This window comes from Heteronotia binoei, chromosome 21 (assembly GCF_032191835.1).
Source record: "Heteronotia binoei isolate CCM8104 ecotype False Entrance Well chromosome 21, APGP_CSIRO_Hbin_v1, whole genome shotgun sequence".
In the NCBI taxonomy this organism is placed as follows: domain Eukaryota; kingdom Metazoa; phylum Chordata; class Lepidosauria; order Squamata; family Gekkonidae; genus Heteronotia; species Heteronotia binoei.
This window is the reverse complement of record NC_083243.1, coordinates 28,815,745-28,842,372: the sequence shown is the minus strand read 5'-3', so window position 1 is coordinate 28,842,372 and position 26,628 is coordinate 28,815,745. Positions and strand designations below refer to the sequence as shown.

Sequence of the window (26,628 nt, the reverse complement as noted above, 5' to 3'; positions counted from 1 at the left end):
AAACTGAAAGGTCCCAGACTCTTCAGCCTTTCCTCAGTGTAGTGTAGTGATTAAGTGTGCAGACTCTTATCCGGGAGAACCGGGTTTGATTCCTCACTCCTCCACTTGCACCTGTGGAATGGCCTTGGGTCAGCCATAGCTCTGGCAGAGGTTGTCCTTGAAAGGGCAGCTGCTGTGAGAGTCCTCTCAGCCCCACCCACCTCACAGGGTGTCTGTTGTGGGGAAGGGAGATAAAGGAGATTGTGAGCCGCTCTGAGACTCTGAGTGGAGGGCGGAATATAAATCCAATGTCTTCTTCTACTAATTTATCTGGGATACTTCAGGCTGACTGGCCTGTAATTTCCTAGTTCCCTTCTGGATCCTTTTAAAACTTGGTGTAACATTTGATACTCTCCAGTCTTCTGGTACAGTGGTTTTCCCCTGCTCCCCCTGCTGGCTTCCTACCTTTGTAACTGGCTAAGATATCTCTCTTCTAAGACAGCTCCACAAAGAACACACTGCAGTAAACTAATCTAGACATTACCAGGGCATGCACCACAGCAACAAGATCCTTTTTACCAAAGAAAGGCCACAGTGGGAAAAGCCGAAGCTGGTGAAAGATGCTCAGGTCACCTGCTTGGCCAACAGAAAGTCCAGGTCCAGGATAAAACCCAAGCTATGAGCCTGTTCATTTAGGGGGAATGCAACCCCATCCAGAACCAGGAGACATCTCAATTCCTGAGGGAAACCTTCCACAAACCAGTAGGATCTGTTTCATCATGATTGAATTTCAGCTTATTAGCTCTCACCCATCTCATTTATCTGAGGAAGTGTGCATGCACATGAAAGTTAGTATCTTGAATGACACTTTGTTGGTCTTAAATGTCACTGGATGCTAACTTTGTTCTGCCACTAGGCACTGTTAGAGTCAAGAGATTAAAACAAATGAAACAAGTCGAATGATGAGTTTGAAATAGGTGCTGAAGAGAGACTAGGGTAGTATTTTCCAAACTGCAAATAGCAGAGGCATGCTTTTTCTGAATAAAAATTGGATGCAGGTTCAGCCATACCATCCTGGAAGGAATGATGAAGTTCCAGAGACCAAGAGTATACTGCAGAAGGTAGAACCAGAGATACATTACTCCCATCAACAGAGCTCACAACTACCATGGCCATAGCAGCTGACTGGTTTTAGGAAGAAGTATTCCATGACACTATGTTTTACTCTTCTTCTGGTGCCAGCATTGCATTAATGCTCCAGTCCCATGGTGCAGAGTGTTAAAGCTGCAGTACTGCAGTCCTAATCTCTGATCACGACCTGAGTTCGATCCCCGGTGGAAGCTGGGTTTTCATGTAGCTGGCTTGAGGTTGACTCAGCCTTCCATCCTTCCGAGGTCGGTAAAATGAGTACCCAGCTTGCTGGGGGGAAAGCGTAGATGACTGGGGAAGGCAATGGCAAACCACCCTGTAAAAAGTCTGCCGTGAAAACGTTGTGAAAGCAATGTCACCTCAGAGTCGGAAACGGCTGGTGCTTGCACAGGGGACCTTTCTTTCCTTTCCAGATTCTTACCAGCACAATGGTGAGATGCAGTCATAAAGTTGTGTACAATGGTTCTATGTACACGGTAAGATACAATGTTTAAGAAAGCAGCCTCATTTCAAGTTTCATAAACACAGTTTTACCGCAACAATCACACTTTCTTTGTTTGTGATAAGATACTGATCTGACTGGAAGAATGCCCATGGACTCATGCAGACATAATAAGCAACCTCTTCTGCAAATAGGTGCTTTGGGTTCTCAGGAACCATTAGGTATGCACTGACTTCTCATAGCCTCCTAGAGAACTGCTCCAATTTCTTTTTGTGCAGAATCTTCAGACTTTTACATTGGGTCTTTATTTCTAGGTGCTAAGTTTTGATTTTATATAATACCTTGTGCATATTTCCTTTTCTTGCCCTATTTTTTCAACAAACCTTTCATGTTAATTTTAAGAACATAACAGCCAGTCTGAGTAGACAATACTGATTTTGATGGACCCAGGGTCTGATTCAGTATAAGGCAGCTTCATATGTTCAAACCTCCCTTATCCAGCTGGCAACAGCTTCCCCTCAGACACAAGACTTTGAAGAGGTGGAGTCTCCCAAATTCGCCAGCCTGAAGCCGCCTCAGGGGCGAAACTCATTGGTGGCAGGGCCCCACCACCACAGAGCCCGCAACGGCTTCCCCTCAAGACTCAAGCCTTTGAGGGGAAGACTCCCAAATTCACCAGCCTGAGGCCGACTCAGAGGCGAAACTCATTGGTGGTCCTACCACCACAGAACCTGCAACGGCTTCCCCTCAGACTCAAGCCTTTGAGGGGAAGACTCCCAAATTCGCAGCCTGAGGCTGCCTCAGGGGCGAAACTCATTGGTCGTCCTACCACCACAGAACCTGCAACGGCTTCCCCTCAGACCCAAGACTTTGAAGGGAAGACTCCCAAATTCGCCAGCCTGAAGTCGCCTCGGGGGCGAAACTCATTGGTGGCCCCACCACCACAGAACCCGCAACAGCTTCCCCTCAGACTCAAGACTTGAAGGGAAGACTCCCAAATTCGCCAGCCCGAAGTCACCTCGGGGGCGAAACTCATTGGTGGCCCCACCACAACTGAACCTGCAACCGCTCCCCCTCAGACCCAAGACTTGAGGGGAAGACTCCCAAATTCGCCAGCCCGAAGTCGCCTCGGGGGCGAAACTCATTGGTGGCCCCACCGCCACAGAACCCGCAACAGCTTCCCCTCAGACTCAAGACTTGAAGGGAAGACTCCCAAATTCGCCAGCCCGAAGTCACCTCGGGGGCGAAACTCATTGGTGGCCCCACCACAACTGAACCTGCAACCGCTCCCCCTCAGACCCAAGACTTGAGGGGAAGACTCCCAAATTCGCCAGCCCGAAGTCGCCTCGGGGGCGAAACTCATTGGTGGCCCCACCGCCACAGAGCCCTCAACGGCTTCCCCTCAGACTCAAGCCTTTGAGGGGAAGACTCCCAAACTCGCCAGCCCAAAGCCGCCTCGGGGGCGAAACTCATTGGTGGCCCCACCACCATAGAACCCGCAACAGCTTCCCCTCAGACTCAAGACTTGAAGGGAAGACTCCCAAATTCGCCAGCCCGAAGTCACCTCGGGGGCGAAACTCATTGGTGGCCCCACCACAACTGAACCTGCAACCGCTCCCCCTCAGACCCAAGACTTGAGGGGAAGACTCCCAAATTCGCCAGCCCGAAGTCACCTCGGGGGCGAAACTCATTGGTGGCCCCACCGCCACAGAGCCCTCAACGGCTTCCCCTCAGACTCAAGCCTTTGAGGGGAAGACTCCCAAACTCGCCAGCCCAAAGCCGCCTCGGGGGCGAAACTCATTGGTGGCCCCACCACCATAGAACCCGCAACGGCTTCCCCTCAGATTCAAGGGGAAGACTCCCAAACTCGCCAGCCTGAAGCCTCCTCAGGAGGCGAAACTGATCGGGCGGCGGCCCCGCCAGAGATCAGCCTCCCTGACCCCGCTGCCCGAGAAGCAGCAGCCGCCAACAGCGGCTCCCGCCAACTGCGCGGGAGGGGACGGCGACGGGGCAGGGTGGGAGGGGAGGAGAAGGAACGTTAGTCCCACGTGACGCGGCGTGACCAATGGGGAGGAGGCTTTCGGGCGCCGGGGGAGGGGGAAGTGTGAGAGAGCTGCTGACTGAGGCCGCCGCCTCCCTTTCCTCGTCTGGAGAGCCTGAGCAGGGGGGTGGGGGAGGCTGAGAGAGAGAGGAAAGAGCCCTGCGCGGGGTCTGAGGGAGGGAGCCAGCCAGCCAGAGAGCGCGGGAGCCAGGCAGGCAGGGCCGGCTGGCCGGCCGGTGGAGTAGGGGAGAAGCCGAAGGCAAAGAGGCGGCAGCTGCTGCTGCAACGGGGGCGCCTCAGTCCCTCCCCTCCCCACTACCACCACCATCCCCCGGGAGAGGCTGCGACTCTCCGGCCTGGCGGGCCCCCAGCCACCCAACCTCTCGGCCATGCCGAATAAAAAGAAGGAGAAAGTGAATCAGGTCAGGCCGGAGAGGGAGGCTGAGGGGTGGGAAGGGGAGCAGGCCCTGGATTGGGAGGGGGAGGGAAGAGGAAGAGGAGGCGAGAGTGGGCTGGAGGCAGGCCTGCGAGGGGCCAGCAGGCGACCGAGGCACCGGGGATGGCTGCGGGGAGGGTGGGAAGGGGCTGCTGGTTGTTGGGGGGACTCTTGAGGAGGAGGCGACTACTAGAGCCTCCATGTGGCTTTTTGACTTAGACTCGCGTGCACACACTTCCTTATACGTGTACACACACACACGCATACGTTCTGTATTTGGTGTGTAATTATACACACTTTTTATATATCGCTGTGACACTGCACAGATTTTGTGTGTCTCTAATACAATACGTGAAAGTATAGAACACTGTGTATTTGTGTGTTTTTGTGTGTGTGTATGCATACGTATGTATGTGTTACCTAGCTACTCGGGGTATCTTACATAGCAATTTCCTTTATTGGCGTTATAAAACTGTTAGTATAGAAAAGGGTAGGGGTATCTGTCATATTTGTTACAAAGAGTCACATACTATTGGTCATATTGTACACACACTTCCCTATACGTGTACACACACATGCATATGTTCTGTATTGGTGTGTAATTATATGCTTATATATAGGTGTAACTGCACAGATTTTGTGTGTCTATAATACAATATGTGGAAGTATATAACATTATATATTTGTGTATGTATGTATGGTATGTATGTGTTACCTAGCTACAAAGGGTATCTGTCATGTGTGTTACAAAAAGTCACATACTATTGGTCATATCGAGCAGTTAGTGCTGATATGTTATATTGACACATGCACTGTTTTGTTTTATGTACTCTGTGTATGGGCCAAGTCAACCTTGAGCTTTCTGGGAAGGAATTACAAAAAAAAAAATAGAACACAGTACACTGACCATGCAACTCTTAAGAGTTACTCCTCCCACACCGTAGTATCTATGGTACACACTGGCTGAAAGCAGCTTGTTATCATTTAACAATCCTTATGGGGTAACAAAGAGCAAGAGCCATACGATTGTACTTTGAAGTTGTTTCTGAAGGTGGTGATTGTACTTTGAGGTTGTTTCTGGAAGTGTTGGGTGATTTCAGGTACAGAAGGGTTGTTTCCTGTCATGGTGGTGTTCAGCCAGTATAACTAAGGTCAAAATGAAAAGGAACATCTTAACAGGATTGGCATTGAGGGGTCAGTCTTTCTTAAAACCCATTTCCAGTTCCTTTTCTAATGTCAATTGTTAAGGTTTAGCACGCCATTTCCCAACTGGATTGAAATAATATTTCAATCATCTTTGCTCTCATTATTTATAAGTGTCTATGCCAAGCAGATATAATTCTAACTAAGGCAAAAATCCTGTGGTTATGGACATGGAATAGGAAGACCTGGGTTTAAACCCTCTCTCAGCTATGAATTTCACTGCACAGTTTTGGGAAAATCATGCACACTCATCCTGACATATCTCACAAGTTAAAACGGAGAAAGGATGAGCGGGGGGGGGGGGAAAGCTGTCAACAAATAATGTGCAGGGCTGTGTGCCTGTTTAGGATTGTATACTATGTCTTCTTATGGATACTGTACTATCCCAGATTGGGATGCTAGTTGTATTCTAAAATGTATGTAGAGATGGTACTACATGGGAAGCCAAGTTTTAGATCTGGTCCATTCTTTGCCTTTGCTTGTAAGTCTTATGGGTAGAGGTCATAGGGTTGTGCCTTAAACTCTGTACTTCATGTGCAGTTTTCAGTATGACTTTAGTAGGACTTGCATAGTGAGAGGTATATCTCAGAATTGTGGTGGGTTCTGCTTGGGGACTGTGCCCCACATGGCCAGTGGAATGCCCCCCAAGTGTCTAGATAGGGCATCTGAGACTTCCCTTTTATGACAGAAAACAAGTAACACGTCTTTTGCTCCAACTTAAAGAGGAAATGTCTGTGTACTTGTTCTCCATGTGGAAGTTCTGTCTTAAGCAAATGGGGGCGGGGGGGACAGAGGCTAAACTCTACCTTCAAAATAGCAAGTTACATTTTTCTTCTCCCTCCTCCCAGCCCTTAGTTTAAAGCTGATCCTCTGTGTCCCTCTTAACAGTAACTCAGCTGTGAAAGTGGACAGGGGTTTTTTCATCGCATTCATACTTCTGCAGTGATATGATTAATCAGATGAGGAGGGTCAATGAGGAATGTCCTCCTTGCCCATGTCTGCCCTGCTCACTGCCACTTACACAGCAAAGGTGCTGTTTTGTGCCTCTGTGTGGAATTTGGTTGTTGTAGATTTTCCGGGCTGTGTATCTGTGGTCTTGGCATTGTGAGACCTGATGTTTTGCCAGCAACTGTGGCTGGCCTCCTCAGAGGTGTAACCCAGAAAACTTGAGTTCTCTCTGGGTCAGATCTGTGTGGAATGTTCCTATATTGGAAATTATTGCTGTTTATTGGACTTCAGAAATACCTGACATCACTAATCCTCTTAGTCTGTCTAGGGAAAAGATTTCCCAGACTATAATGTCTCATTTCTTATTCATTAACTATTCATCATTTTATTTGCTTCATTTATAGTACACCTTTCTTCTCAGACTCAAGGTGGATTACAAAATTATTTGCCCTTATACTTGCTGCGGTATCTTGCATTGTGTTGTAGGCTTCCTTTTTTTGTTCTTTTCATATCTCAGGGGTGGGGAACCTTTTTTCTGCCAAGGGCCATATGGATATTTATAACATCATTCGCGGGCCATAAAAAATCAACTTTAAAAACAGTGCTCTGCTGAGGAAGAATTATTCAAGCCTGCAAAATTAATGCAAATAATTGTTTTTCTATTTGAAGTCATGTGGGGAGAGCCTAATCTGGCACACACTCACCTGGCCCTCCGCCCTAGGCAAATGCTAGGTCCAGGGCTTTTTTGTAGAAGAAGCCCAGCAGGAACTCAGTAGCATATTAGACTACATCCCCTAATATTAGCATATTAGGTCACACACTCATTAGCATATTAGGCCACACCATCTGGGATAATCAAGTGCAAACTGAACTGTGACAGTAACTTTTCCAGGCCCTGCAGAAATTCTGGCCTGCCAGCCAGGCCCCAGGAAGGCTGCCACACACTACATCTGGGCCCTGTAATCCCTGCCTGGCCTTGAGGAGGCTGCTGCACAGCGCAGCTGGGCCCCACAATCCTAGCTGGCCAGCCAGGCCCCAGGGAGGTTGCCACATGGCCTGGTTTGGTCCAGCAATCCCCAAGGGCCACACCAAGTGACCTCGAGGGCCATATACGGCCCTCGAGATGGAGGTTCCCCGCCCCTGTCATATCTTAAAACCACTGCATGTTTCCTTTGATTTGCTAGTCTGTTTGCTGAGTGTGGCTACGGCCTAATATAATATTCAGATCTTGGGTTATAATTTGGTATACTTAAAACACAGGGTTCTGTAGCTAGAGTTGCACTTTGTTTCTAGTCCTACTTGATTTATAGGAAAACTTATGTGTGATTGTACATTTCAGGAACCTCCAAAAGCAGGCAAAAGTGGGAAGAGTAGCAAAGATGTTCAAGATAACCTGGACATTGAGGTAAGCATTGCTCATTAATCTTTTTTTTCTTCAGAAATTATTATGCTTACATGCTGTAGCATTTGAAAGATTTCTTGCACCAGCATATGGTTCTCTGTCTTTTTAACCTCCCCATCTTGCTTTTTTTTTTAATTGCTAGCAACTTGTTACAAAATACAGTGATCATATGCAGAGTTATTCAACTCTTAAAACCACTGACATTAATAGATTTGGACTAAAATTTGGGGAGAGCCAGTTTGGTGTAGTGGTTAAGTATGCGGACTTTTATCTGGGAGAACCGGGTTTGATTCCCCACTCCTCCACTTGCACCTGCTAGAATGGCCTTGGGTCAGCCATAGCTCTGGCAGAGGTTGTCCTTGAAAGGGCAGCTGCTGTGAGAGCCCTCTCCAGCCCCACCCACCTCACAGGGTGTCTGTTGTGGGGGAGGAAGGTAAAGGAGATTGTGAGCCACTCTGAGACTCTTCGGAGTGGAGGGCGGGATATAAATCCAATATCTTCTTCTTCTTCTAAAATAATTCTATGTAGGATTGCACTGCTAATGTCCTTGGTTTGTAAGATGTGGTAACGTAAAGTACTCAGAGTTCAGTAAAAGCTTTGGTCCTCAGTAGTTATGAGGGTAATTGAGGAAATGTGTTTGGAACACTTAAAATACTTTCCTTCATTTGGGAATGGTTTCTTTCCTTTGGCAGTATACATTCTCTTTAAATTAGATTTTTGCCTTACATTGAGGCATATCCTGTACTTTAAATTCTACTGAATACATACAGTTCATTGTTTTGATTTTGTCATTTTGACTGTATACTTTTCTCATACTTAATAGGCAGTGACTTCTTAACCTTGAATATAATTAACTCAGCTAATTTGAACAAAGTTTGAGTATAAGCTTTCGTGTGCCACTGGACTCAAACTTTGTTCTGCTGCTTCAGACTAGCATGGCTACCCACCTGAATATGAGCTAATCTGAATAATACTTACAGGCATTACTGCTACAGGTGTAACTCTCCCTAGTTAATAGGGATGGGCACAGACCGGAACCCAAGCCAAAGTTCAGGCCACACTTAACCTAGTTTATGAACCCTGAACCGAGGTCTAGGGAAGTAGTCTTCCCCCAAACACTCACCAAGCTTCTCAGTTTGGGTGTTCGGCCTCCCCACTTCCTGTTGGTGACAGGCATCACTCCCACTGCACCTGTGTCACCTGGAAGGGACACAAGTGCCTCACCCAACAGGCTTGCGTCACTTCTGGGTGACATGGGCATGTCGGGTGGCACCCTGTGCCACCTGGAAGTGATGTGGCATGCCAGGAGCATGATGAGATTGTGGACCCAAACCAGTTCAGTTTGGGCAATTTTTTTGCTTCGGAGTTCTGTTCGGGGCCACCTGACTCGCAAGCCCTAAACCGGGCATTCCCGGTCTGTGCCCATGTCTACTGATTGATTTTTGCTTTTATTTTATGTACAAGCATATTGTCTTGAGTGTGCATTTTAAATTCCATAGGACAGTTGCTATGGTTTCTTCCTCTGGAGCAGGGGTGGCCAAACTGCAGTTTGGGAGCCTCATGTGGCTCTTTCACACATATTCCGTGGCTCTGAAAGCACCAACCACCCTGTTTCTCTCTTTAAATCAGTTCTCCAAACCAAGTCAGCCAGCAGCTTGGAAAATACATTTAAAGTTAAAGTTGCTTTCTTTTTACCTCTCTCTCTCCTCCCATCTATTTGCTTTCCTCCTTCCCTTCCCTCTTTGCAGCTCTCAAACTTCTGACATTTGTGTCTTTCAGCTCTCAAACATCTGATGTTTATTCTTAGTGGCTCTTACATTAAGCAAGTTTGGTCACCCCTGCTCTGGAGCAAGACTCTTTATGTTGTGGAAGGGAATTTGTAGGATCTAGTTAAATGAATAGTCATTGGTTGTTGAAGAAAATAGTTGCCTTCATCAGCCATGTTTTAAAATTCTATGTATTAAAGGTAATTTTTCTATATAGCATTCAAGTCAGCGGAATATTATTACTACATGAGCATTAATGTAAAAGTGTTGTTTAATTTTTACATTGCAAAATGGAGAATGTACTGTGTTTGATTTTAGTGGGTTCTATGTTAAGGATATAAATGTCAGTGGCTTGGATCCTATAGGATTACAAATAAAATGAAATCATAGAAATGGAAGGAAGGAGAGATGACAGAAATCCTATGACAGCTTCTTGGATAACCACTTGTAAACTCTGGAACCAGAAGCAATTGGCAGAAATTTCTTCCTGCCCCCTTCCACCCCATTGAAACCATACACATACACATGCCCAAGGGCTGAGGTCCAGTTAAAAAGATCTTTGGTAGCAGGTGCTGGGAAAGACCTTTCTTAGCCTGAGCCATTGGAGAGTGCTGTTGATTGGAGTAGAAATCTCTGAGCTAGATCGACCAGTTGTCTCAGTACCATGCTTCTTCACGTGTTTTATAGAATACAGTTTGTCCATGAGTGCTTTGATATTATGGTGGTGCTTTGATGCAGCTATATGTATGCTGTGCTCTGTTTCTTGTTTCTCAGTGGCTTGGCTTAAGTGTGGTCCATTGCTACTAGACTGTAAGCATACTTTACTACTTAGAGTCTTCCAAATGTAATGTTAATCAAATCAGGAACAACTTACAGGGGGCAGACAAATGCTATCCCAGTGACTGTGCTAGAATGCACAACTACTTCAGCCAACTTCGTGCACAGGTGGGTACATGGTTGTTTCTCTCTGCCATGTATATTAGAGGCCACTTTAACTGTAAATTCTATTTTTGTCAACATTTCATGGAAACAGAAAAGTTTCTTTGGGTATCATAGAAACTAGTATAACTTCTGAGACTGAAATATACTTCCCTGGTGCAATATTTTATCACAAAATAAATGCCGTTGTAGCTGCCTTTGTAGTGTTTACCTTCAAGAAAACTTTAAAAAGAGCAGCCCAACTTGTTTGTTATATCAAAGATTTCAGGTTTTCACGGCTGGTAACATCATTAGGGTTTGTAGAATCTTTTGGGCTACTGGAGAAAGTTTTCCTTCCAGACGTTTCGTTCTCAGCTGCGGAGAACATCCTCAGTGGCGTTGCAGCCAGAGCAGGCGCTCTGACCTTCTTGGCTGCTGTGCATTGAGTGGGGCCAGGGCTCTCCAGCAGCCCTGGCCCCACTCAATGCACAGCAGCCAAGAAGGTCAGGTAACCTGCTCCGGCTGCAACGCCACTGAGGATGTTCTCTGCAGCTGAGAACGAAACTTCTGGAAGGAAAACTTTCTCCAGTAGAACACGGCACTTGAGCCCAAAAGATTCTACAAACCCTAATGTTGTTTGTTATACTCGTCCCTGACTACAGAGAGGAGGAGCAGTGGAGCCAAAAATTCTCTTCTGTTTCTGAGAAAGGGTAGGATAAGAGAGACTGGAACATTGACAGAATTTTGGACTGAACATATGCTGTGGGTTAGCATCTATAACAGATATTATTTAGCTGCAAAATATCACAGGAATCTGAACATGCAGCTGTTTCAGCACATAATTTATTATGGTAATGTGAAAAATGGGTATAGGTACAGATTTAATATTCAATAAGATGTTTTAACCAGAATGTATACATCAGTCTGCTCTGTGTGTGCCATAGGGGGAAATTATTTGTCAAAGTACTAGAGATTTTGCATCTAATAAATCATAATATGTACCCTGATCTGCCATTAATGGCTGAAGATGTCATGCCTAAATACCTTATGACTTTCTCATTGTGTGAATATTTACAGTACCAATTCCAGTGGATGGGGTACACTGGGCTTATACGATACATGTATCTGGATGCTTCCTGGACAATGTAGTTGTAACTACCAACATATGTATTTATGAGTCAGCATAGAGATAAGTAAGTGGAGCAAAGGCTTAGCATAGAAGCTGGCTTCAGTCAACCTCCTTAATGTCAGGTCATTCTTCAAAAAAGCTGTAACTGCTAAAGTGTTTCCATTCAATGCTGATTGTATTGCCTGGATTATGCCAAGAATTGAGCTTGCGTCAGAATTAGTAAGTGGGTGCTCTGTGCAACAGAAAGAGTGGCATGATTCCGAGGTCCAGTCTTCCTCTGGCTATAGCTCCACTCCCTCTTCCAAATACAGTCTTTTTCTTAGATACTTCTATCTAATTTTTGAAAGTATTATCTTAGACCTCTATGTCTGGAAATGTATTAGCATATGTTGTGGGGTTTTTTCCAAGTGCTTGTGAAAAATGCCAGATTGTGAAGGCTGGAGACTGTCCCTCGTTCAAAGAACACAGAGAACGCAAGCAGCATCCCACAAATACTCCTTTATTTATAGGCGCCTATGTAAACCTTAGCACTGTATTTTAACTCATGCTGATGCTTTCTTGAATGTCTTTTTTTCTGCAGACCTGAAAGCATTAGTAAAATTGATATGAAAGATTTCAGGTTTTCACGGCTGGTAACATCATTAGGTTTTGTAGAATCTTTCGGGATCAATGCACAGCAGCCAAGAAGGTCTGAGCGCCTGCTCTGGCTGCAACGCCACTGAGGATGTTCTCCGCAGCTGAGAACGAAACGTCTGGAAGGAAAACTTTCTCCAGTAGAACACGGCACTTGATCCCGAAAAATTCTACAAACCCTAAAAATTGATATGTATTGCTAACAGCTTGCCCTACTGATATGTGCATCGTGAAGCTACCTCTCCAAGGTCCAAAAGAAAATTAATTCATGACTGGAGTTGCAAAATGGCACCCCTGAATCATTATCCCCTCTCTCCCTCAGTGACTTCCATGCTGCCAACTTTCCACCTAAGCAGCCACTACCAAAATTGTAAAGTGAGGGCGGGGAATCTTGAGCACGGTAACATTGGCCTCATGTTTTGCACATAGGATGTAACTGGGGAAGGGGAGATTAGGCTGCTGTTTTTGGCAATAACCATGCAGCTTTCATCACATCTTGTTCCAACCTTGGAGTTCTCTGTTAAATTTAACTACAGAAATCTTTTTCTGCTTCCAGCAAAAAATCCCGGTTGCCTCAATTGCATCAGTTCTTATGATACTACATTTGGGACTGTCATGTGGTCTTCTGTGCACTTAAAATATCTTGCAGAACCCTTATTATGTGGCGCTTTAACAGGACTATCTATTCTAAGTGCATGTGTTTCAGAGCTTTAGTTGAGGCAAACATTTTATTGTCTTTATTTTACTTCTATGTTAGTATGCAGGGTCGGTCACAAGCAGCTTTCATTATTGGTGGGAGCAGTGGATGGTCAAGGGGGCAGAAGGCGGGCTAGCTAGGAATCTGGTCCTTGGAATGCAGACAAACTTTTGAGTGTTTCTGGTGGATAGCAACCAAAAGGTGACTGAGTAGAATTGTATGTCATCATCAGGCTTTGAAAAAAACTGTGATTGTCTAAATTTGCTGATTCTCATGGGACCAAATTAAGTTATGAAGTACTTTTTCATTATGATTGGAAGCAGTGGACAAGTTAAATAGTCACATGATTAACGTTAAGATCTGGGCAAAAAAAGTCTGGAGTAGAACTATCTTTCGATGATAATACTTTATTGTGGAGGAGGACTGGAAAACTGTCTGTTTAGTTGCCCCAGAACACCCTTTGGAATTGGTGTCTGTAGGTACTGAAGGTTCTTTTATTTGCCAGTGTTCTGCTGGATTGTTCTATTCTAGCGTCTGTGAAATGTATGAGAAAAGGTCTCTCCGGCTGCCTGGCAAATGAAAAGCTAAACTTTAGATGAGTATACAGATGTACTTCTAGGGAAATGTGGGGAAGGGTGGAATTTTTTAAAATCTGAAACATCTGCAGTCAGGGACATCATAAATTCCAATGGCTTCTTTTACAGAGTTTTATGCAAGCTATTATCCTACTGTCGTGCATGTGTGTTGCATGGAGAAATAGAACTGTGAGAAAGACCTCTATAAGGACAATGGTCAGGGTTTTCCACAAATATTGTAGCAATTTTTCCAGCTCCTGTTGACATAGAAATTGCTGTATGCTTGTACAGCCTAGTTAGTGTTTTCATTTATCTGTGTCATTATAGATTTTGAGTAGGCTGCAGTTTCTTGTTTGTTGGAGACAGCGGACTGGTGGAAATGATATAAAACTCAAGAGCTGATGAATCTTTTAAGTCAATCTGATCTTCACTTTATAGCTCTGCTGCTTTAAACTATTTCATAGTGTCATTCTTCCACCTTTAGAAAGTAACTGTAACTGGTCATTGCTTCACTCACTTTGCTGCAGGACAGCTTAACTGAAAATTGTTTGTTCGATATAAATATTGGTAGTCACTGGAACTTCCTCAGCAACAAACACTGATTTAAAAAAACTCCTTGATCTGTTCATTATTTTCTGCAGATGTACTATAAGATCCTTTTATACTTGCTCAAAATTCTGTTTTCTTAATATTCTGCTGTAAAGTCATGCTATCATGTTAGAACTTGAGAAATCCCAGACACAAGGTCAGTTATGGTGCTTAGAAATTTCATTATGGCATCTAGTACTGTCAGCAGTGATTTTATTGTAGTATTTCTTGGCAGCTTGTAGTAGTAATACAAAGATTATTTATCATTTCATATCTTTATATGGAACTTTTGTTGACTCCCCTCCCCACCCCTCCTGCAGCAGCTTGAAATGCCTCCCTTCCCAAAATCTTGTTTCTTGGAAACCTCATGGGAGGGGAGGAGCTGTGAAAGTCTTATCCCATGCTCAAATATCCTTGCAACCATGGAAATGCTTTGCTGGATCCAATCCAGTATGTGGTAAACAAAAAAATGAGACAAATTTTATACAAGCTAATCACTTCCATGGTAGAATATTTTTGTAAGTTCAGCTTTCTACATTAGAATATATAATAGCTTTTAAATATATATTGATGACCTCAAGAAGAATAGTGGTTTCTAAAACGTTTATCACGAACAGTTGAATAAATATGATGCTGAGAGTGAGGATGTTCAGCAGGATTGTTCTTGGAAAGGTCCCATCAGGTAGCGTACTATAGTTTTTATAGGTAGGCATGAGAGATGTGGGGAGAATTTTCTCATTGTGTATAGCTAAGATACGTTTTGAATCCAGATTTCTAAGGAGTGACTCAAATATTTCATTTTTTGAAAAGTGAGGAGGGAAACAATAAATTACAGAATCATAATTTTATATAAGGAATCAGTGATTTAACATGTGTATTAATCTAACTTTATTGTATATGCAGCTGACAGCTGCAAAATAGCCAATTTCAGTTATATTGAATGATAAATGGATATATCCAGACATTTGGGACCTTGACATATGAACATATGAAGCTGCCTTATACTGAATCAGACCCTTGGTCCATCAAAGTCAGTATTGTCTACTCAGACTGGCAGCGACTCTCCAGGGTCTCAAACTGAGATTTTTCACACCTTTTTGCCTGGACCCTTTTTTGGAGATGCCGGGGATTGAACCTGGGACCTTCTGCTTACCAAGCAGATGCTCTACCACTGAGCCACCATCCCTCCCCTGACGAATATCTTGGAAATCAGGCTTTGTGATAAAGTCCGTGTAACCTAGTTGTAAGTTTTCATATTGAAGGAATGTATCCACCTGTATTGCTTGGAGTAGTCCAAGGAATAAATGCACTTTCCAGAGGATTCTCTTAAGGTGGGCTGGGAATGGTCTTTTGCCTTCTTGGAGTGTGTGTGATAGATCAAGAAAACGGAATAATACACAACCCCTCAGCTGTTCTCTGAATAGCTTTCTGTCAGGGAGTTACATACAAAAAGCAGAGAGTGCTTGAAGTGGGGGATTTTTTTTGCATAACATTTGTAAACAGTTTATCTATTCCTTGCAAATGAAATTGTTTGTAGATGATTTCTTGATGGCTTCCAGAGAGTTTCCCCATTGACACAGGTGGTGCACCAGGTGAAGGAAGCCCTGGTTGGTCCCTGGAACTGGGAGAGGGTCTGTGCAGTTGACATAATTATTCTTAAGTTGACCTCCTCTTTCTTATAGGCTGGCTTCATGATTTGCTAAAGAGCTTTGGGTAGTAAAGCAAATAGCAGGTGCCCAGAGCACAAGTATAGAATTGCCATAGCCACTGGGCATAAAATATATTCCTGTTTCTAAGGGAAAAGCTCAGAAATTAGTTTGCTGCTCACAGGAAGATCTGAGCAGTAAACTCTTAGTTCTTCCACTGAGCTGCTGACTGTCTTTTTTCCACAGTTCATGTTGCTTATGATTTTTGGGCTAGAAGATGTTAAATGCACAGGCAGGACATTTCATCTTAATCCCTGGGTCTTTTAAAAATACAAATAGCAAATAAGCCATTGGAAGAGGTATTCAGTGGGTTATTGATACCTGTATGTGGCTTATTGGTAATGGTTTTACCAGTCACAGATTTGGGAAAGAAAGCCAAAAATTTGTTAATAAACACACGGCTTAACAAATGACAAACACTGATGATACTTGGGGATGTTTACTTTCTGCATGTCAATATGCAAGTGTAGTAGGAGGGGCTTTTTTGTGTTATCTGTCCTTGTGCCATTCTTCCTGGACAGGTTTCTGAATAAAGGTTTAAGCATACATTGGTGTTGGGTTGGCACTCTATTCAGCTAATCTGTCACCTGATGCAGGCATTTTGATTGCTTGTTGAGCAAGGTTAGATGTAAAATACTCCTGTGAAACTGAGCATATCACTGTGTAGGTGGCAACTTATCTTTGCACAAAAATTCATCATGGAGTCTCTTGTAATCAAGACTGACACAATGAGGGCCACTTTCCTCGTAGCCCAGCAACTGGAGACATCTCCAAGCAGGAATGCAAGTTGTCATTAGTGGCAACAATCACTGTCTAGCATCACCAATGATTCTGCCTTTCTTGCTATGGGAACCACTAGTGTTCTAGGATGGAAGTGAAAGAAGCTGTTTCCTCTTTATAAAACTTTTGCCAAGTGTTGCTAAAAGTTACAATACATTACAATTGTTTACATTCTTTTGTGTTTCCCCCACACAGAATAACTGATTTGTGTCTGTAATTACATAGATAGATAGATAGATAGATAGATAGATAGATAGATAGATAGATAGATAGATAGATAGATAGATAGATAGATAGATAGATAGATAGATAGATAGATTTATTGTCATTGTTCTCTACAAAAAGAGAGCAACGAAATGAGGTGCTCTTCCACAAACATACCAACACATCAAACACACATATTCATAAACCATTTTAAATCTAATTAGGGCACGTATCAACCCTGTCGAATAATGTGTGTGTTTTGTTCTAATAACATTAATGTTTTAAAGCATTTGGTCGTTACTTGATAGTATTTATATTGCCAATTAATGAAACCTTTTTCAAATAATCAAGTATATAGCCTCATGTTGGTGACAATTCTCCTGCCCGCCCCCCCCCAAAAAACCCCTTGACAATGAGTGCTAGTGTGCTGAACCCAAATTACTGTGTCTTCTGCATGCATGTTCTGTTTAAGAAGCCTCTAATTATGCTTTTCTTTTTTAAACAGGTCACAAGCAAAAAATCAAACAACATTCCACCTGCCACACAACTATCTAAAGTCAAAGTACCTCCTCCACAGGCTGCAGTGAAGAAAGAAAAACGGCAAAGTTCTTCTAGGTTTAGTATTAGCAGTAACAGAGAACTCCAAAAGCTGCCAGCTTTAAAAGGTAATTCATTTAATGTTCATGGAATAATCATATATGATTGGAAGGCATACGTTCCCAGGTATGGGCCTGATCAGTGCCTAGGTGGGAGATTTTCTGGAAACCCTGTGTGCTTTAATAACATATTCCGTAGCAGAAAATAGGCGGGATATGAGCGTATTGAATAAGAACAGGATATTATTCATTCTTATCCTTGGGTAGAGTTCTGTAAGGCTCATTTAGGAGGAGAAAGTCAGAAGCTCTTCTGTCTTGCCTCAGAAAGGAGTACATTGCATTGCAGGGCACTTTTTAGAATTTCTTAAAAATGGTCATTCAAGTGATGCTCAAGGCTGTTTGGTAGGGGTGGCAAAGAACCTAGAGAAACATTGCAAATGCAGCTTGTCTTGTGATGATTGGCCGCAAGCGCCTGATTACATTGGTGCACTGCATTTAATAACATTGTCCTGAAAGAGCCCCATGGCGCAGAGTGGTAAAGCTGCAGTACTGCAGTCAGAGCCCTCTGCTCACGACCTGAGTTCGATCCCAGCAAAAGCTGGTTCAGGTAGCTGGCTCCCGGTTGACTCAGCCTTCCATCCTTCCAAGGTCCGTCAAATGAGTACCCAGCTTACTGGGGAGGCAATGGCAAACCACCCTGTAAAAAGTCTGCCGTGAAAACGTTGTGAAAGCAGCGTCACCCCAGAGTTGAAAACAACTGGTGCTTGCACAGGGGACTACCTTTACCTTTTTTTTTTTTAATCAAACTGAGACAGACATTAATTCAGCTTTTTGTTTACCAAGTTTCATACTTGTGGAAATATGTTATGCTGAATCAAGACTGTGTGAGTTTTCTTTAGTAAGGAAGCTGATGGCTATTTTGGCACAACAAAGGTGGCACAACAAAGCCAGCTGCTACCCAGGAAGTTGAGCACATGATCAGGTCTTGCTTTCAGCTATAAAAGACAAAACTATGACCACAAGGCAGTTTATATCCTCCCATGCAAATGCTACAGCTGTGCTTGTGGCATGTATTCACTTGATTGCAGCCTGGGTGTTGCTTCTCTCAGAGAACTGGCATTTTAAAGCAGGTCTTAATGTTTGCCACAGATGTCTTTCTTTTCACAGATTCTGCACAATGTACTGTTAAAATGTAATTTTAGGATTTGCAAAATTGTTATTAAATCTGTCAGCAGCTAGTTTTAAGTTAAATTAATAAATACTTAAGAGTAGCCTTAAGGGTGCAGGGTTGGCTCTAAAGGAAGGTACTGTAATCCATTGTTTACTTTAGTTGCCCTTTTCTGCACTTTTCCCAGAGCTACAGAACTTTGTTGATATAATGATAACCAGAGCTATATTCCAAACTGTCATAAGATCTGTATAAAGGCATGGCGATACAGGCCATTTGTTGTTAGTGCTTTTCCTAATAATCCTTAACAGAGACAGTCTTCTCATTGACTGCATATAGAGTTGACACTTTCAAACTATCTAAGAACATAAGAGAAGCCATGGATCAGGCCAATGGCCCATCCAGTCTAACACTCTGTGTCACACAGTGGCCAAAACAAATTATATACACACTGTGGCTAATAGCCACTGATGGACCTCTGCTCCATATTTTTATCTAACCCCCTCTTGAAGCTGGCTATGCTTGTAGCCGCCACCACCTCCTGTGGCAGTGAATTCCACATGTTAATCACCCTTCGGGTGAAGAAGTACTTCCTTTTATCCGTTTTAATCCGACTGCTCAGAAATTTCATTGAATGCCCACGAGTTCTTGTATTGTGAGAAAGGGATAAAAGTACTTCTTTATATCCTCCATCCCATGCATAATCTTGTAAACCTCTATCATGTCACCCCGCAGTCGACGTTTCTCCAAGCTAAAGAGCCCCCAAGCGTTTTAACCTTTCTTCATAGGGAAAGTGTTCTAACCCTTTAATCATTCTAGTTGCCCTTTTCTGGACTTTTTCCAATGCTATAATACCCTTTTTGAGGTTCGGTGACCAGAATTGTACACAGTATTCCAAATGAGATCGCACCATCGATTTATACAGGGGCATTATGATACTGGCTGATTTGTTTTCAATTCCCTTCCTAATAATTCCCAGCATGGCGTTGGCCTTTTTATTGCAATTGCACACTGTCTTGACATTTTCAGTGAGTTATCTACCACGACCCCAAGATCTCTCTCTTGGTCAGTCTCTGCCAGTTCACACCCCATCAACTTGTATTTGTAGCTGGGATTTTTGGCCCCAATGTGCATTACTTTGCACTTGGCCACATTGAACCTCATTTGCCACATTGACGCCCACTCACGTAGCCTCAACAGATCTCTTTGGAGTGCCTCACAATCCTTTCTGGTTCTCACATTCCTGAACAATTTAGTGTCATCTGCAAACTTGGCCACTTCACTGCTTACTCCCAACTCCAAATAATTTATGAACAAGTTAAAGAGCATGGGACCCAGTACTGAGCCCTGCAGCATCCCATTGCTTACCGTCCTCCTCAGCATCCCACTGCTTACTGTCCTCCACCATTTATACTCACTCTCTGCTTCCTATTAATTAGCCAGTTTTTGATCCACAAGAGGACCTGTCCTTTTACTCAATGGCTCTCGAGCTTACTAAGGAGCCTTTGATGAGGAACTTTATCAAAAGCTTTCTGGAAGTCAAGGTAAACAACATCTATTGGGTCTCCTTTGTCCACATGTTTGTTCACCCCCTCAAAGAAATGTAACACGTTAGTGAGGCAAGATCTTCCCTTACAGAACCCATGCTGAGTCTTCTTCAATAACCCGTGTTCATCATTGTGCCTTCTCATTCTGTCCTTGATAAGGGTTTCTACCAACTTTCCCAGTATTGAAGTCAGACTGACTGGCCTGTAATTTCCTGGATCTCCTCTGGAACCTTTTTTAAAGATGGGGGTGACATTTGCTACCTTCCAGTCCTCAGGAACGGAGGCAGATTTCAATGAAAGATTACATATTTTTGTCAGAAGATCCACAACTTCAACTTTGAGTTATTTCAGAACTCTTGGATGTATGCCATCTGGACCTGGTGACTTATTAGTTTTTAATTTGTCTATCAGTTGTAGGACCTCCTCTCTTGTCACCTCAATCTGACTCAGGTCTTTCAACACCCCTTCCAAAATAAGTGGTTCTGGAGCAGCCAAACACTTCTCTTCTTCCACAGTGAACGTCTTTCACATCTACCACCACACCAGGAGCACTTTCCTAGTCAGTACCAACTGAGGCGCCAATTCAGTGTATATTGTTAGGAATTATTTTGCTCTAATATGCATCGCTTTATACTCACGTTAATTTTTACTTGCTACCTTGTTGCCCACTAACAATCCACTTTCATTCTCTCCATCCTGAATAAAGTGGTGTTGGCCACTTTGCCGTTAACTCCTAATTCCCAATATGTTATGAAGAAATTAAATGCCACCTGTCTCTGTAGAATTCCTTCTGTTTACTTTACTGTAATAATTGTGATTTAATCCTAGTATCTGCTTCCAGTTGTTTAATCATTTTCTAATCCACAAGAGGCCTTCAATGCAAGACCCTGCTACAGCTGTTTAAAGTCTCTCCATACTGTCTACTGGATCATCCTTGTCTATACATTTGTAAAGACCCTCCTGACTTTCAAAAGTTGATGAGCTAAAACTTGCCTTTATCTCAGCTGAGCGGATTCTTCTTCCTTAGGGCTTTTTCTACATACGCTTAACAATTCTATGTTTAATAAAAGTTTCAATTAATCTAATGATGCAAACTGGACTATAATTTCCTGGATATCTTTTTTCTGAACCCTTTTTAAAAATTAGCATCACTACTGATCGGAGCCTGATTTTAGTGACAGTTTGCATATTTTCATTAGACATGGGCAACTTCTCATTTGAATTCCTTAAAAGCCCTTCTATGAATGACCACGCAGGTTAATGTTAATTAAGCCTAGAATATCATCTATTGTCACCTGTAGTTTTCTCAGTTCTTGATCTGCCTGAAAACATTTTCCACAATGAAGTCTCCCTGTTTTCCTTTAGCAATTATTTCACATTTTTGTCATTCAAGGGGGTCTAGAGGTTTTCTGGCCAGTTTCCTGCTTTTGACATATTTTTAAAATAATTTTTCTCACTTGTCTTAATATTTTTAGCAGTATGCTCCTCATATTCTCTTTCCCCCACATTGATTTTAGGAGAGCTTGTTCTGGTCCCTGTTCACCTCAGATGGGCAAGACATCTGACTTGTAAAGGGAACTCTGCTGCCTTTGGTGACTCCATTGGCTTTGCTTGTTGATGACACAGGCATCTTCTTAAACATAGTGGCGCCTTTCCTAATCTGCAATATTCTATTAGCTTCTGTTGTTTTGGCTTTAAATTGTAAGCATCCTGAAGAGATTCTGTCCTCTTTTCCATCCTTTTGACTAATTCCCTCCTTTTTGACAAATTTCTTCTTCTGACATCTAATGTCATGGTGGACCTATTTGGTACCCTTCTATTTGCATATAAATGCTGAGCTTAAATAGCCCTGTGGTCATTGTTCCTAATTGGAGCAGCTTCACTTAATGTCACATAATGTCAAGCTTGAACTCTCCCTAGAAGCTAAAATGATTAAACTGAGGCTGTCATACTTTGGTCACATTATAAGACGATAAGAGTTGCTGGAAAAGATAATAGTACAAGGAACAGTTGAAGGCAGCAGGAAAGGAGGAAAACCCAACATGAAATGGATTGTCTCGGTCAAGGCAGCCACAGCCCTTGGTTTGCAGGACCTGAGCAAGGCTATAGGACTTTTTGGAGATCATTAATTCATAGGGTAGCTATAAGTTGGAAGCAGCTTCAAAGCTCTTAACGTCTCACATTAGGTCTGGAGCATCACTCAAGACCAGTTCCTGGGCTGGCTCTGTGATCAATTGCTGCAAGGTGCAAGGATTTATCACATCTATAAATTTTGCCTCTTTTTCATGAACTCAGCCTTGCTTTAAAGTCACTGTGAGGGTAATTGAAGTCGCCCACAACTCTCTTCTCCTGGTTGCCTGTCAGTCACCCTAGAGTTTTGCTCATGCACACAACAGTATGTCTCCAACATTATCCTTCAGGTCTGGCACTCATTAATACCTTTTGTAGGGGGGAATCTGTTCCTCATACATTTTCTAGTTTATCAGACCTCAAACTTTCTCTGCCAGGCAGAGCTACTCTATCCCTGATGTGTCCTCTGTCTTTCCTATATAGTTTGTATCTAGTAATAGCCTGTCTTGCTAGTTTTGCCTGGCCCAACAAGTTTCTGAAATAGCCTACAAGCCCATATTCTTTCTTGAAATTACATAAAATTTTAATTTGCACCAGACCATAAAACAATTGGTTATATGTGTATTTTTGAACATTAAATTGTGTGCCATTGATCCTGGTTTGTAAAGTTACTGTCAGATCAGATTTGTACATGCCACAACATTTTTTAGTCCCTCTCCAATTGTGATGTGTATTTTTTTTAACGGAGAGACTGTTTTAAATGTGCTTGTGTTAGGTTTCCATATTGGCCTTGCAGAAAGGTTGATGTACAGTTAGCATCCAATGCACATTGATTTCAACCTTATAGAGGCAAAGGGAAAGAGTGATGGAAGGTGAGCTCTGGGAAAAGCCAGTTTTACAAATGTCATTTAATTCTCAAAAGCGCCAAGGAATTTTGATAGTGAGTACTTGGGTCTGTTGTGAGTTGATTGCTTCATACAGAATGTACAAGATGAAATCTAAATGGCCTGTAGTTTGTCTTTTGCCTCTGCTTTAACTTTTTATGGTTGTTCTGGTAAAACCTATACTGTGTGCTGGAATTTGCCTCCTTTCTGTACGGTACTAAACCAATACTCGCTGTTTATGTGATCTCTTGTTATAGGGCTTGTGCAGATCCTAAACTTAAGAATTGGTCTCTTTAACAAGACATGTGTTCCCTTACAACATGAGTGGGAGACCTGATCTGCGATAAACTGAGCTAAGAACTCATGAAAAATTGCTGGAGTATGTGTGTAGGAGAGAAGCAATTAGGAAATCTTCTCTGTTCAACCCAAATCCCCTTCTCCAAGATATTGCAACCTCTTAAGCAGATGGGCCTGTGCAAATGTCTATCTTATTCTTACCTGCTCTTGAGATTCCAAGGATAGTGAGCATGCTCAGTTTTTGTTAAGCCACATATGAAGGACTGCTTCTTAAAGATTTTCAAAGTAAGCTCTAGCTGCATACCTAGAAGGTTCTCCAAATTTGTAGAAAGTCCAGTACTATCTGTGAGCAGCACTATCTGTTGCTGTCTTTGTGGTAGATACTCAGCTGTGAAGTGTTGGGTACAATTGTTTGTATGTGGAGAAGGAGACAATGTGGGAATCTTTATCCTAGCTCCAACTCTCCATGATTCTGTAGATTCTCTGGGAATCAGTAAGCAGGTTCTTCCCCTCCCTTTCCCTCTTTAACTGATGCTTGGATACCCTGAAGCATTTGTATTCCTAGTCAGGATGGTTTTAAAGGAACTTTTGGTTAATGTAGTGTCATATTTCTCTGCATACTTGGGAAATCCCTTGAGTATATAGAGATTCCTGTCTTATCCTTGGGTGATCCCATTTTGCAGTTTTGTCGACCAAAAGGCCAAACAGTTTACAATGAGATATAGTGAAGATTATTCCCAGACTCCGTACTCTGTTTTACAAAGTCATTTGCAATGTTTAAACACTTTAAGATTAGCTGTCCCAGATGACTTTCATAACATCCAGAATATGAAATGAGAAATTTGGGCTTTTTTAAGTTGGTTGACCAGACCAACTTGTGATTATTACTACTATCAGGATTCCTGTGTGTATGCCCTCTAGTGGGAATTAGGGATATAATATCAGGTTGCTTGTGTGTTCTTTAAACTTACAGTCTAACTTTCTGCATACTTGGGAGGTTCTTTGAAGACACAGAAGCCATGAACTCGTCCGTCCCTTAAGCTGCCTACTTGATATGCTCTCAGCTGTTAAGTTTGCCACTTGAAGAGTTATATAGGGCTTGTCGATAGAACTTTTTGTTGGACATTTACTTTTGTGGTTGATACTAGAATATCTTTGGTGGGGATGGGGAAAATTGTAAAAGGACAAAGAAATTAGTGTGAAGTGATGAACACTTAAGTTCAGATTTCTTCTCATTTACGAAGTACTTTTATTCTATATATTTTTTCTTCTTTCAAAAAAGAGACTTATGCAGGATCTATAACTAGGCAAGTCAGTGTCACTCAATACAGGGACCAACTCAGCTCTCTTAGAGCCAGTTCTAACTTGCTTTCTTTTGGGCCACAAACATTAGGGTAGCTGTTGAAGCTGATCATCCTAACTCTTGCCTTTTAGAGAGTCACAATGCAAAATACTTAACTATGTGTGATCCTCTGTAGATGATATAATGAAACAGTTGTAGTAATCCAAGATAAAGAAGATATGCCTTTCCCAGGTTCCTGCCCTGGTTAGTCATCCTTATAAGAGCAGCACCCATCTTGGTTGTTGGATTAAAATGTCAGAACTGCCACTAAATATTTTTTCCAACCAAAATAAAGGTAATGTGAATAACACATTTTAAGTTTCATTTATTTTTTTAAGTTTTATTTCATTTCTATCCCACCCTCCCTGCAAGCAGGCTCAGGGCGGGTTCTATCATAAAACCACACAATGAAATCAACATTAAAGCTAAACCTTGCTTTCACAGATATCCACCCAGTTGGGTCCAAGTGGTCACTTGGACTTGAGGTCATTGGAGTGGAAGTCAGATACAGAATGAATGCTGCTGCCTCAACCAAAGGCTTGGCAGAAGAGCTCCATCTTACAGGCCCTGCAGAACTGTAATAGGTCCCACGGGGTCCTGATCTCTACTGGAAGCTTATTCCATCATGTGGGGACCAGGACCATAAAAGGCCTGGCCCTAGTCGAGGCAAGATGGATGTCCCTAGGGCCGGAGACCGCCAGGAGGTTTTGATTTGTAGACCATAGAGTCCTACGGGACTCCTATGGGGAGAGTAGAGTGATACACATCACTAGTAGTGTGATAATGTAATGCATAAGAATTTATACCCCTGATGCTAAAAGACATTTCACGACTTTTATATATCTGATTTTTAAAGAAATCTTTTAAAAATACAGTTCACAATTCATAGAATTTTGTCTTGCCCTCTTGAATTCAGGCTCTGGAAAACGGATACATCTTTCATAAAGTCTATATCAAGGTAGGCAGCCATTCACAAGTTGCTAGTTGTGCCCACGGGCTTCTGTTAATTTGATCTTTTTATTTTAGCCGTTGCAAGTATAGACTAACCATGGAGTGTTGAGTGACGTTCTTTGGTGTGCTTGGACTAGAATAGCTGCATGTGACATGCAAACAACTGAAAGAATCTGCTTAGCACCTTTTTGTTGGAAAGCCTGTAGAGCATGCTGATCAGCTGTCTTTTGAGTTTTTGTGAAATAATCTGGGAAGAAAAATGATTTGTGCTTCTGGAACAATATATACTGATAAAGGTATTGGAATGCATAAGACTGAAATTCTTCAGTTCTATAACAGTTAATTGTTACTACCTGATGATGTGTTTAAACTGAGATGACGTTCTATGGGACTTAAGACTTTGGAAAAAATCTTTTAAATGTTTGGAGGGACAGTAATTAATTTTATCAGCTATTGCCCTGATATCTAGCTAGCTGCTTTTGTTGTTGTTCAGTCGCACAGTCGAGTCTGACTCTTTGCGACCCCATGGACAGAGTCACGCCAGGCCTTCCTGTATTGCATTAATTTAATGGTTTTGCAGTTATTCTGGAAGTTCTTCATTTCTTTAAAACAAACTGGCAATGTGCATGGATATTAAAGATAGTTACCCATTGTAGAACTCTCGAAGGGCAGCTCTCTACAAAGGTAGTCTTCATTCCTGCCTTTATTTTCTTATCTTGGTCGAATGAAGACACAGACCGAGTGACCTTACAGACACCAGACTGAGTGACTTGCAGCTCAATTCACAAATCCTGCAAAACCATGATTTGTTTAACTGTAGTTAGTGTGATTGTCTGAAGGCAGAACACTCCCCTGTGAAGTGAGTAGGGTCTGTCAAACTTCAATCTGAAGGGTCTTTTTAAAACTAAAGTTGATATAGTTTTAACTGTGGTTAATAAACCAGTTTCAGGATTGGATTGGATTGAACCCTAACCAACTATGGAATGGAATGTCCCTCATTCAGACAGTTGTCCTAACTACAAACTATGGTTTCACATAATTTGCTGTATGCTGGCTGCGCTTGAAGGCACTTCAGGTTGTTCAAAATGCAGCTGCTAGACTTCTGACTGGAACATCTTGGTCTACTCATATACAACCTATCTTGAAGCAGGTGCATTGGCTGTCTGTTGGTTTCTGG

General features: G+C 42.7%; 1 protein-coding gene across 5 annotated transcripts in view; it reads left to right on the top strand.

The window, feature by feature from the left end:
* The first annotated feature begins 3,637 nt into the window (after positions 1-3,637).
* The window catches only part of PPP2R5C (protein phosphatase 2 regulatory subunit B'gamma), a 103,177-nt gene continuing 80,186 nt past the window's right edge, over positions 3,638-26,628 (top strand). For all 5 annotated transcript variants that reach the window (XM_060261148.1, XM_060261150.1, XM_060261147.1 and 2 more), the window contains exons 1-3: positions 3,638-4,033; positions 7,538-7,603; positions 17,102-17,261. In XM_060261148.1, coding sequence (XP_060117131.1) covers positions 4,001-4,033; positions 7,538-7,603; positions 17,102-17,261 — 259 coding nt within the window. In that variant the 5' untranslated portion in view covers positions 3,638-4,000. The remainder of the gene's footprint in view (positions 4,034-7,537; positions 7,604-17,101; positions 17,262-26,628) is intronic.